At 40.8% G+C, this 12,663-nt stretch overlaps 1 protein-coding gene across 1 annotated transcript; it reads right to left on the bottom strand.

Annotated features, from left to right (window-relative positions):
• Nucleotides 1–3,602: 3,602 nt before the first annotated feature.
• On the bottom strand, nucleotides 3,603–12,540 carry LOC115191562 (mannose-6-phosphate isomerase-like). Its single transcript, XM_029749356.1, has 6 exons — nucleotides 12,492–12,540; nucleotides 10,152–10,279; nucleotides 6,362–6,562; nucleotides 5,968–6,109; nucleotides 4,834–5,013; nucleotides 3,603–4,256 (listed from the first exon to the last, which is right to left on the bottom strand). The coding sequence occupies exons 1-6, from the start codon at nucleotides 12,505–12,507 to the stop codon at nucleotides 4,045–4,047; spliced, it is 879 nt and encodes a 292-aa protein (XP_029605216.1). The 5' UTR covers nucleotides 12,508–12,540; the 3' UTR covers nucleotides 3,603–4,044.
• Nucleotides 12,541–12,663: the final 123 nt, after the last annotated feature.

Below are 12,663 nucleotides of genomic sequence, written 5' to 3'. Positions count from 1 at the left end.
CTTGTTAGGGGAATTCAACCAGAGATTGGTTAGAACAGTCACCTGCTACCCTCCCAGGGTAAGTGTTATCTCTTTGTAAATGCTATGGCTATCTATCAAACATCTTAGAATAGGGAGTGCTGATTTTATGATCAGGTTTGCCTTTTTAAATCCCAATGAATAATATTACATAGAGAGGGGACCTGATCCTAGATCAGCACCACTACTCTGAGATGCTCTCCTTTCCAAATTCTACTTTACCAATAAAGTTATGGGCTTGTTACATTCTGTTGAGGAATAAAAGTACATTCAAAAGGTGCGTAGTAGGCTAGAAATGTACCTTTTTTTTTGAGAAAAGTTTAGAACCTGTGAACTTCTGGCCCCTATCTCACTGCGTTCACTGTGGCAGTAGGGGGAAGTGCACCACCCTTGGTATTTCACGTATTTAAAGAGACACTAACGTACTCTCACAGGACAGAAGCAACATCGCTGCTCCCAGTGTGGGAAGAGTTACACACCCTCTGGTGTCTTAAAGAGACACTAACATACTCACACAGGAGAGAAGCCATATCACTGCTCCCAGTATGGGAAGAGTCACACCCAACTCTTGTGTCTTAAAGAGACACTAACATACTCACACAGGAGAGAAGCCATATCACTGCTCCCAGTGTGGGAATAATTACACGCCCTCTGGTGTCTTAAAGAAACACCAGCTCACTCAAAGGAGAGAAGCCATATCGCTGCTCCCAGTGTGGGAAGAATTTCAGTGTCCAGCATAATTTTAAGAGTCACCAGCTCACTCACACAGGAGAGAAAATGTAAGTTTGATCTAATATTTATTAGGATCCCCAATAAGCTGCTGCCGAGACAGTGGCTACTCTTCTTGGGGTCTAAACAGGAAACACAAATAAAATACATAAATATATACATAGCACTACATTTACATTACAATTGAGTCATTTAGCAGATGCTCCCATCCAGAGAGACTTGCAGCTAGTGCATTCATCTAAAGATAGCCAGGCGAGACAACCACATATCACAGTCGTATCCCAACCTTGTATCATATACATAATACAATGCAAAATACATAAAAATGTCTGTGTGTCTCTTCACAGTCCCTGTCATGCCGTATGGTGTTCTTTTATCTGTTTTTTATCTGTTTTTATTGCTAGCTTGAGTTACCTGGGTGGCAGAGAGTTCCATGTAGTCATGGCTCTATTTAATACTGTGTGTTTCCCAGCCACTGTTCTGGACCTGGGGACTGTAAAGACACCTCAGGTTGCATGTATTGTGTTGTACAGATGAGTGTCTGAACTGTGTACCAACTGCTTGAACAGACAGTTTGGTACCATCAACACATCAAACACCTCACACAAAGACCAATAGTGATGCAGTCAATCACTGAACATTGAACCAGGACAGATTGACATACATGTCACTGACATTCACCCTCCATGTACATCTAAGTGCAATATGTGCTGCTTTGTTCTGGACCAACTGCAATTTGCCTATGTCCTTCTTTGCCGCACCTGACAAAACTAGGGCCTGTAGCACGTGTCTGGTTGACTGAGATGTCAAGAAATCAGGGCAACGTCTTATCATGGACAGACCTCTTCCCAATTTAAAAAAGGGAAAGGGGGATTCTACCACTGAGTCTATGTTTTGACCATGACAGCATGCTATCTAGGGTAACACCCAGCAGTTTAATCTCCTCAACTTGCTCAATAGCCACATCATTCAAAAAAAATATGCTTTTATTTTTTTTTAGGTATTTAGCACCAGTCTATTGCTAGTTACTCATTATAAAACTGACTGTAGCTCTATGTTAAGGGTGTCAGTTATTTATTTTACTGTTGTAGCCGACGTGTATACTGTTGAGTCATCAGCGTGCATAGACACACAGGCTTTATTCAAGGTCATTGGAAGGTCATTAGTAAAAACCGAAAACAATAATGGACCTAGCCGGCTGCCCTGCGGTACACCACACTCAATCGAATTTGCATCAGAGAGGAGGTTTCTATTAAAGAAAACCCTCTGTGTTCTATTAGATAGGTAACTCTCAATCTATGATAAGGCAGAGGATGTTAATCCATAACACCTACGTTTGCTATGATCAATGTTTGAACCGTTGAAGGGTGCTTTATTGAATGAGTGTTGCCTCCCTCCAGGCCTGAGGGCACACTCCATCTTCGATGCTTTGATTGAAGATGTGACAAATAGGAGTTGCAATGTATTCCGCTACCAACCTCAGTAATTTACCATCCAGGTTGTCGGTACCAGGTGGTTTGTCCATATTTAGAGACAGCAGTAATATTTTTCACCTCTTCCACACTAACTTTGCGGACTTCAAAGCTACAGTGATTGTCTTTCATTATTTGGTTCATTATGCGTAAATATAAAAGCTCAGCATTTGTTGTTTGCATGTCATGCTTAAATGTTCTAATCTTGTCAACAAAAAAGTTATTTGTGTTTGGCAAAATCAAAGGCTTTTGTTTTATTTTATTTTTTATTATGAATGAGCCATCAGCCTCAATACAAAATGGTGCTTAGCTAGCCTTTCTGCCTAGAAATTAATTTAAGGTACTCAAGCTTTTTACTAGTATTCCTTATATGATTTGTCTTTGTTACATAGTATAGTATTTGTTTATTTTTGTTTAGTTACGTGAATTTCTCAATTTACTGTATGTTTGCCAATCTGCTGTTTTGCCAGACTTATTTGCCATTCCCTTTGCCTCATCCCTCTCAGCCATACCTTTTTTTTCAATTCATCATCTATCCAGAGGGATTTGGCAGTTTTAACAGTCAGTTTCTTCAGTGGCATGTATTCATTGATGCCAAGGGAAGCCAGGCTTCGCCAAAAAATTTACCAAGAAAATAAAATTGAATAATTTATATTTCGTCTCTCTGTGATTCATATTTTTACTTCAATTCGGAAGAGGCTGAATTTATCTCACTGGAGATTGCATCCGAGCGAGCCATCTGTCTCAGTATGTGTAGCTGATCTATATTGAACAAAAATATGGTGTCCCCCCTGTGGGACGTTTGAGCTAACGTGCGCTAATTTGATTAGCATGACATTATAAGTAACAAGAAAAATTCCCAGGACATAGAGATGTCTTAAGAAAGTAAAAATTATTGTTAATCTAACTGCACTGTCCAATTTACAGTAGCTATTACAGTGAAATAATACCATGCTATTGTTTGACAGTGCACAGTTATGTACTTGAAAATGTAACTAAACCAATTTGGAAGATTTGGGCAGACTTGATACAACATTTTGAACAGTAATGCAATGGTTCATTGGATCAGTCTAAAACGTTGCAAATACACTGCTTCCATCTAGTGGGCAAAATCTAAATTGCTCCTAAACTGCAATAATACATTGTGGCCTTTCTCTTGCATTTCAAAGATGATAAAAAGATATCTAATGTGTTATATTCCGATACATTACTTTTACATTTCCACAAACTTCAAAGTGTTTCGTTTCAAATGGTATCAAGAATATGCATATCCTTGCTTCAGGTCCAGAGCTACAGGCCGGTGCGCACCGTGTTGTCTGAGCAGGCCATGCACTCGATGCAGTCTGAATAGAGAGATAACGAGGGAAAGGACAGGATACACAATGTTTTTTCTTTCAAATTTAATTTTCAAAAAAGATTCGGAGAATTCTCACTGTTCTGTATTTGTTATTCATTGCAACTTTACATGTCAACTTAAAATAATGTAATTTATGTAATAAATAAATATAATACGTAATATTACGAAGGTATCCTAAATGTATCATAACATTCAATACGTATTTCAATAGCTGATTTTATTACAGATTAAAATAAAACATACACACTGGTATAGCTCCCAAAGTTTAATCAGTTTAAAGGCTGTAAACTTTGGGACCATTTACCAGTGAGGATTAGTTTTTAGTTCAACATTATCCTCTGACTAATCCAGCACCAGGGTAAAGTGTTTTCTGGGTGTGTACATTACCATCCCCAATAAACAATAGCTAATCTATTGTACTTTATGAGCTATTATTATCATCATCATCAATACACTACTTTAACACATCTAGTTGACTCTAAGAAGCCGATTGGTTGACCCCTGACCTCCATAGAGGTATGCGTGCGGCTCATTGGCTCCCAGAAACATAGCGTCGCCTGGCTCCAGCACCATGCGGTTCAGGAAGTAGATGGAGAAACATCCGATGTCAGCCGGATACTGGGAGTGGAGCCAGAGCAACAGCTCACCGTTATTACCCGATGTGTCCTTCCCTGCATTAGCTGGACAGGGTACAACAGGTACAACAGGGTCATGTTCATTAGAGCACGCAACAAAAAAAACTGTTTTGTTACAGAAAATGAATGTTTCTTATTGTACAAGTCCCTCCCTGTTTCAGTCAGCTTTTTTTTCTGTTTAGTGCTTATTGAACACAACCCAGGTCGCTCTTGTGAAAGAGATGTGTAATCTCAATAAGACTAACCTGGATAAACGAAGGTTGAATATTACACACAAAGATGTCTTGGTGCAAGAGGTCTTTTGGAAAACATGACTGAGCATTATGCTGTAGAATATTTACAATCGCAAAGAGAATATCATTTATGCCCACATTCATACTCATGTACTATTGATTATATAAAAGAAAACACCTCTTTTTGGGGCTTTCGCAAGAAAACTGGGGCCTGGCCTGATCCTAGAACTGTTTGTGCTTTTCTGCTATGGTCGTTGTCATGCCAAACATTACATATTTGGTGGCTATACAGCACAAACAGATCTGGGACCAGGCTAGTTGGGGTCTAGCTACATGAGGAAGGGTAAAGGCATCACAAAAATAAAATACTTGTTGTATAATGCTCTCACCATCCTCAGTGACTCTTTTCACCAGCATGTTGAGTTGGTCCACAAACACCTTCTTCTCACAGTTCATCATGCGGGTGAAGCACTTCTTGAGGGCCAGCGAGATGCGGAGCGCCTCCCCGATACTGCTCTGCAGTTCCTCCGCCGCCTCATTTCCGACAAGGGCGTGAAACTCTGGGACACCTGAGATGGACACACAGACAGACACTATTAACACACTTTAATGGCCTTTAAAGGATAATTGAATATCATTGTGGAAGGAAGGAAATCACTGAACTGAGAGGTTGAATACATTTTAAAACATGGAATGTAAAACAATGATAATGGACAATCTGAAAGATATGCTAGATTTCTTATCAGCCAAAATATTTCTTACGCCATAATTACATAAAAAAAAACACACAAAAATAACAAATGACCATGCTTTGTAATGTTTCCAAAACAAGAAATGTATTAGTAAGAAGTAATGTGGTATATTGCTCAATTTCATTTCATTTTTTGTGAATGGAGTCTTTAAACCAAAATATCAGTTGAGACAAAATGTTCAGCTGTGGGAGGTTACCGTGGTAACGGGGCCACTCCAGTCGTGTGAGGTGTGTCTGTGAGATTTGGGATCTGACTGCTAGGGCATCTCTTCACTGTCAGTTGAAGCAGTAGACTCAAACTAACGTTGAAAAACAACCAGGCTTGTGAACAAAAACAATGTAAATAGCCAAAACAAACACGCTGACAAAGTCTCACTTTGTAGTCTTTAGAGTATATAAGACCAACTGTTATGCCTGTGCGCAGCGCCTCCAAAACATGAATCTATCAGCACTTCACTCATTGCGCACAGCTCCCCCGCCAGGCAGTGTGTTTGTGCGGGGTGGGATATAGGATCCTATTTCTTTGTGCGATTAGCAGTTAAGAAACAAAACAAAACAGCTACTGCAGCATTTTTCTATAAATCGCAAGTCGCACATGTACTCATACTTTACTTTTGACTATTTGTATTTGTGAATGTGATGTTCGCACTGTAGAGCCCTGCAAATTGACCACCCGCCAACGTGGCTGGTGAAATAGACACTCTTACCCGCCAATACCTAAAGTTACCCGCATTCGGCGGATGTTAATTTTCATGCCATGTATGCCACTTACATTTGAGAAAGCCAATGATCTCTTCAACAGGTCTGAAGCCACAGAGGCCTTCAAACTGACTAAGTGCGATGGCCATCTCAGGCTTGTGGTTGTTGTCAGGGTAATGCTCTGGAAACTGGGCATGGAGCCATCCAGCCAACTCCTGATGTGTGGACCAATGGGGAAAGGACAATATGATTACCAAAATGAAAACAAATGAAGAACACACACCATTTATACTTGAGATAAATATTTGTAAACCCCTCCTGCCTTTACTCTGACTTCCGGGTTATTCAGTAGCCACTGAACGAAAGAAAAAAGGTGAGATACAATCTGAATTTGTCCAATAAGAAACGGTTGTTAACTTTTTCCGCTGCAAAATGTTTTGCTACAGTGTGTCTTAATGAACACTTACCCTGTTGGGATGAGCCTGTATGGACAGTGCGGTGTTATCTGACAGGACCTTGAAGAGGAAGGGCAGCTGGCCATGGAAAGTGTCTTTGACCTTTGACCCCAAGCATTCTGGGTAGTCTGCGATCCACTGGCCCAGCGTCCTCTGGGCTATCCTGTTGTCCTTGATGAGGGCATCTCCTTTGGGGTGAGCGCCCGTCCACAGCTGACGGAAGACAGAAGGTGGGGCCTCATTACTGACAAAGAGGAGTTTGTTTACAACCATTAACATCTCTTTGTAATTGAACTTTTTTTGTGATCAGTTGTTTATTCGGTTTTTCGAAGACTATGATGAAAATAGACACCTTGTATCAAACCAAATTGTCAGTAACATGCAATGAATGGACAAACAGGATATGAATTTATTATTTAACCTTTATTTAACTAGGCAAATCAGTTATGAACAAATTCTTATTAACAATTGACGGCCTATCGGGGGAACAGTGGGTTAACTGCCTTGTTCAGGGGCAGAATGACTGATTTTTACCTTGTCAGTTCGGGGATTTGATCTAGCAACCTTTCAGTTACTGGCCCCAGTGCTCTAACCACGAGGCTACCTGCTAACCACTAGGCTACCTGCCGCCCCCTACAAAACAGTTCATACAGTTCAGTACAATGATCTTCAATGCATAGGCGGTAAACCTACGTGTCATCCTAGTTTTAGTTAGCTATTGTTTTGTACCAGAGGATTGACTCAGACAGGATTTGGCACCCAGGCTATCAGCTATGGATGATGATGATTGTGGAGTATGAAAATAAAATCTGCCCATTCACCACTGCATTGGACGTTGTGTTTCACACTGATAAAATGTCATCACTCCCATACTACTAACCTTTATGAGAAACACTTCCTGTGACGCTGTAACTAAATAAATAATGACTTGTGAAAAGGACAGGCATTGAAGGAGCTTTATTAGTTTATTCAACCTTTAGTTAAGTAACAAGTCGGTTAAGAACAAATTCTTATTTACAATGACGGCCCACTCCGGCCAAACTCTCCCCTAACCCGGACGACACTGGGCCAAGGCCGATTGTAGGTAGTGACGCCTCTAGCACTGCGATGCCTTAGACCGCTATGGGCTCAGCTAAAGCCCCGAAGGGACCAATCCGTGAAAACCAATCTGCAGGACAGGAATAATACATTGTCTGGAGAAAATCACTATTTATTGCATATCCCAACTCCACCTTCAGAGTGGGGTCACATCACAGGCATATTTTACACCTTGCCGTCTCGGGGATCCGAACAAGCAACCTTTTGGTTACCAGCAAAACACTCTAACCGCTAGGCTACCTGCCACGATATACCTTACTGCAGGGTGCCCCAACAGGCGGCCCATGGGCCAAATGGTAGTATATATATTGTTTTTCATTTTCATTGTTGGACATAAAAGACTGTATAAACACCAAGAATTGAGCTACAAGTGATTTTATATACAAATGTAAACAAGGTTTGAAATTATTATGTTTTAGTCTATCTGTTTGGGCTTCCTGCAGTCAATTTACAGTCTACAAATTATTTGTAATTATAAACTGGGTGGTTCGAGCCCTGAATGATATTGGCTGACAGCCATGGTATATCAGTCCATATACCACGGTTATGACAAAACATGTATTTTTACTGCTCTAATTACGTTGGTAACCAGTTTATAACAGCAATAAGGCACCTTGGGGGTTTGTGATATATGACCAATATATACCACGGCTAAGGACTGTAATCCAGGCACTTCACATTGCGTCTTGCATAAGAACAGGGCGGCAGGTAACCTAGTGGTTAGAGTGTAGAGGCGGCAGGTAGCCTAGTGGTTAGAGTGTAGAGGCGGCAGGTAGCCTAGTGGTTAGAGTGTAGAGGTGGCAGGTAGCCTAGTGGTTAGAGTGTAGAGGCGGCAGGTAACCTAGTAGTTAGAGCGTTGGGCCAGTAACCGAAAGGTTGCTAGATCAAATCCCCGAGCTGACAAGGTAAAAATCTGTAGTTCTGCCCCTGAACAAGGCAGTTAACCCACTGTTCCCTGGTAGGCCGTCATTGTAAATAAGAATTTGTACTTAACTGACTTGCCTAGTTAAATAAAGGTAAAATATTGGCTATACACTTCGTGCACAATTATTAGGCAAATTGTATTCCTCGGGATTCATTTTATTGTTGAACAAACACAATGCTCTCAGTCAATCCAAAATGTTATTGAACCTCAAACCTGAATGTTTAACAAAGGAAAGGTGAGTTTTGTCTTTCTCAGGGAAATATATAAGTGTGCAGAATTATTAGGCAACTATTAGTGTGCAGAATTATTAGGCAACTAAATTACAAAAATAATTTCTCTCAACTCACTTGTTTATTCTCCATTTTTAGAGTAAGTGTAACAGATAAGTAACACAAAATGACAATTATATAACATTTTTTGCCTTTCAAAAATATTCAGTGACCAATATAGCCACCCTTATTTTCAATAACTGCCATGAGCCTTCCATCCATGGAGTCTGTCAGTTTCTTGATCTGTTCACGATCAATTTTCACTGAAGCAGCAACCACAGCCTCCCAAATGCTGTTCAAAAAGGTGTATTGTCTTCCATCACTGTAAATCACATGTTTGAGAACGGCCCACAAGTTCTCAATAGGATTTAAGTCAGGTGAGGAAGGGGGCCAGGTCATTATTCAGGCATCTTTGAGGCCCTTGCTGGCTAGCCAAGCAGTGGAGTACTTGGATGCATGTGATGGAGCATTGTCCTGCATAAAGATCATGGCCTTCTAGAATGCTGAGGACTTCTTCCTGTACCACTGTTTGACGAAAGAATCTTCCAGAAACTGGCAGTAGGTTTGGGAGTTGAGTTTCAGTCCATCTTCAACCCGAAAAGGTCCAACTACCTCATCCTCAATGATAGCAGCCCATACCAGTACCCCTCCTTCACCTTGCTGGCACCTGACTCAAAGTGGTGCCCTGTGTCCATTACTGATCCGGCCACGGGCCCATCCATTTGGTCCATCAAGAGTCACTTTCATTTCATCTGTCCATAAAACCTTTGAAAAATCTGTCTTCAGGTATTTCTTTGCCCAATCTTGACGCTTCAACTTGTGAATCTTATTCAGCGGTGGTCTTGTTTCAGTCTTCTTGACCTTGGCCATGTCTCTGAGTACTTGACACCTTGTACTTCTGAACACTCCAGGTAGGTTGCAGTTCTGGAATACGGTGGCACTGGAGGATAATGGGTTCCTGGTAGTTTGACGTTTAATTCTTCTCAAGTTTTTTGCAGTTAATTTGCGCCTTTTCTTCCCCATGCGTTTTTTGCGCCCCAGTTGACTATTCGCAACAAAACGTTTGAATGTCCGGTGGTCACACCTCAATAGTTTAGCTATTTAAAGAGTGTCGCATCCGTCTGAAAGGCATTTTACATTTTTGTTTTTTCAGTGTCAGTTAAATTTCTTTTTTGGCCCATTTTACCTGAGGTAATGAGGCTGCCTAATAATTATGCACACCTTGATATAAGGTGTTATTCACTTTCGCCACACCCTCCCTCATTACATAAATACATATCACCTGAAAATGATTAAATCCAATAAGCGTTCAAGTTTATATGGTTTGAAAATGTGAATAGAAACAATGATAAGATCAGAATACTCACTTGCCTAATAATTGTGCACGCAGTGTATACCACACCCCCTCGGGCCTTATTGCTTAATTATGTTCCGGCGCCCAACCATATGCATAAGAAAAAAAATCATCCCCCGGCTGAATCTAGTTGATGATCCCTGGAATGTCACTCACCTCAGCATAATGTTTGTCTGCTTCAATGACAGTTGAAGTATCCCCACCAACAACCAGTTTGGCCACCTCACTGTCCAGACCAACCTTACCCCATGCATAATTCTGTACCGCATAGGATAGTGGAAATACTGTAACACAAAGAAAACAGTGCCACAGTCAATCATTTTTCAATATAAAACATGCATAGTATGACAGGAAATTGCACTTCTGCACTGCAACATTCATTGAAAGCAAAACATCAACTACTTTCTAGGTTTGTTTACACTGAGATACAGTCTGGATTCCAACCAGGGACTGCAGTGATGCCTCTTGCACTGAGATACAGTCTGGATTCCAACCAGGGACTGCAGTGATGCCTCTTGCACTGAGATACAGCCTGGATTCCAACCAGGGACTGCAGTGATGCCTCTTGCACTGAGATACAGTCTGGATTCCAACCAGGGACTGCAGTGATGCCTCTTGCACTGAGATGCAGTGCCTTAGACCGCTGCGCCACCCGGGAGCCCCTCACGGTTACATTAAGACACCATGGAGCCGGCGCGAGATATGGGTCGGAAAAAGTACCTTAATGCAGGGATGAGATATACCACTGTAGTCCAAATGAAAATCAAATCACATTTTATTTGTCACATTCACCGAATACAACTGGTTTAGACTTTACTGTGAAACGCTTGCTTACGAGCCCTTCCCAACAATGCAGAGTTTAAAAATGATAATACACAAGAAGAATAAAATAAAATACACAAGAATGGAGCTATATACAGGAAGTACCAGATCAATGTGCAGCTATATACAGGAAGTACCAGATCAATGTGGAGCTACATACAGGAAGTACCAGATCAATGTGGAGCTATATACAGGGAGTACCAGATCAATGTGGAGCTATATACAGGAAGTACCAGATCAATGTGGAGCTATATACAGGGAGTACCAGATCAATGTGGAGCTATATACAGGAAGTACCAGATCAATGTGGAGCTACATACAGGAAGTACCAGATCAATGTGGAGCTATATACAGGAAGTACCAGATCAATGTGGAGCTATATACAGGAAGTACCAGATCAATGTGGAGCTATATACAGGAAGTACCAGATCAATGTGGAGCTATATACAGGGAGTACCAGATCAATGTGGAGCTATATACAGGGAGTACCAGATCAATGTGGAGCTATATACAGAGAGTACCAGTACCATATCAATGTGCAGAGGTATTTAATGTAGATATGTACATGAAGGCAGGGTAAAGTGACTAGGCAACAGGATAGATAATAAGGTATCTGAGGTAGATATGTACATGAAGGCAGGGTAAAGTGACTAGACATCAGGATAGATAATAATAAGGTATTTGAGGTAGATATGTACATGAAGGCAGGGTAAAGTGACTAGACATCAGGACAGATAATAAGGTATTTGAGGTAGATATGTACATGAAGGCAGGGTAAAGTGACTAGACATCAGGATAGATAATAATAAGGTATTTGAGGTAGATATGTACATGAAGGCAGGGTAAAGTGACTAGGCATCAGGACAGATAATAAGGTATTTGAGGTAGATATGTACATGAAGGCAGGGTAAAGTGACTAGGCATCAGGACAGATAATAAGGTATTTGAGGTAGATATGTACATGAAGGCAGGGTAAAGTGACTAGACATCAGGATAGACAATAATACAAGTAAAATAAAGAACAGAGCAGCAACAGCAAATTTGGAATTGCAGTGTCAGCTCCTTCGTTCAACAGCAAGTGCCATTCCATAATGGCTGCTGTGGCTACTGGTAGCTACCATTAGGGCAACAAGGGCAGTTTTCCAGGAAAACTAGCAGTATTTCAATCTTCTCGATGGAGCAGTGTAGATTAAAGGTACAATTTGGAGTACAGTGGCATATCCCATCACTTCATTGATATACCCATATCTCACGCCAGGCTCCAAGGTGTGTAACTGTGATTGCGTTCTGACCTCAGTGCAGCTCAGTGTAAACAAGCAACGGTAGGGTTGGTATCTTCTGGCAATAATGTTATTGAACGCCAAACATCCATTTGAAGGCAAAACATCAGGTACTTTATAGGCTATTGAACCCAAACAACCATTTGAATGGAATGGAATACATGCATGTGTCTCGTATGAATTAATGCATTTGTATTTTCTGAATACTTAAAAACACATGAGAATTAATGAATGTGTGTGTTCTTTAAAGAAGGTACGCTCGCGTGCTGTGTTTGTTACCGATGCGCTTCTCTTTGATTCGTTTTATATTGGCGACTTTGTCGCTACATGTGAAAGTGTCATTTAGGGTATTTTATGGATTAAATTAATACAAAATGGGATAAATATGTCTCACCTCTTACTTCCTCCATCGCTGGAACGTCAGCGTTCACAGTAGTTCTGGCGTCATGATATGCTATGGGCTCATCCTTGTCACTTTCAAACCACATTTATGTCTATATTTTCTCTGCTATAGTTTTGTTCAAATTAAAATAGTTTTTTATTATCAAACTTTGACCTAGTCTACA

This window comes from Salmo trutta, chromosome 4 (genome assembly GCF_901001165.1).
Source record: "Salmo trutta chromosome 4, fSalTru1.1, whole genome shotgun sequence".
NCBI classification, from domain to species: Eukaryota; Metazoa; Chordata; class Actinopteri; order Salmoniformes; family Salmonidae; genus Salmo; species Salmo trutta.
This window is presented reverse-complemented; position numbering and strand designations above follow the sequence as displayed.

Excerpts from the sequence above, each read along its gene's own strand:
- LOC115191562 (XM_029749356.1), bottom strand. Across the intron at positions 6,563-10,151 it reads CAGACAAACATTATGCTGAG|CTGTGGACGGGCGCTCACCC; the intron begins GTGAGTGACATT and ends GTCTTCCGTCAG. Across the intron at positions 4,257-4,833 it reads GAAAAGAGTCACTGAGGATG|CTAATGCAGGGAAGGACACA; the intron begins GTGAGAGCATTA and ends TACCCTGTCCAG.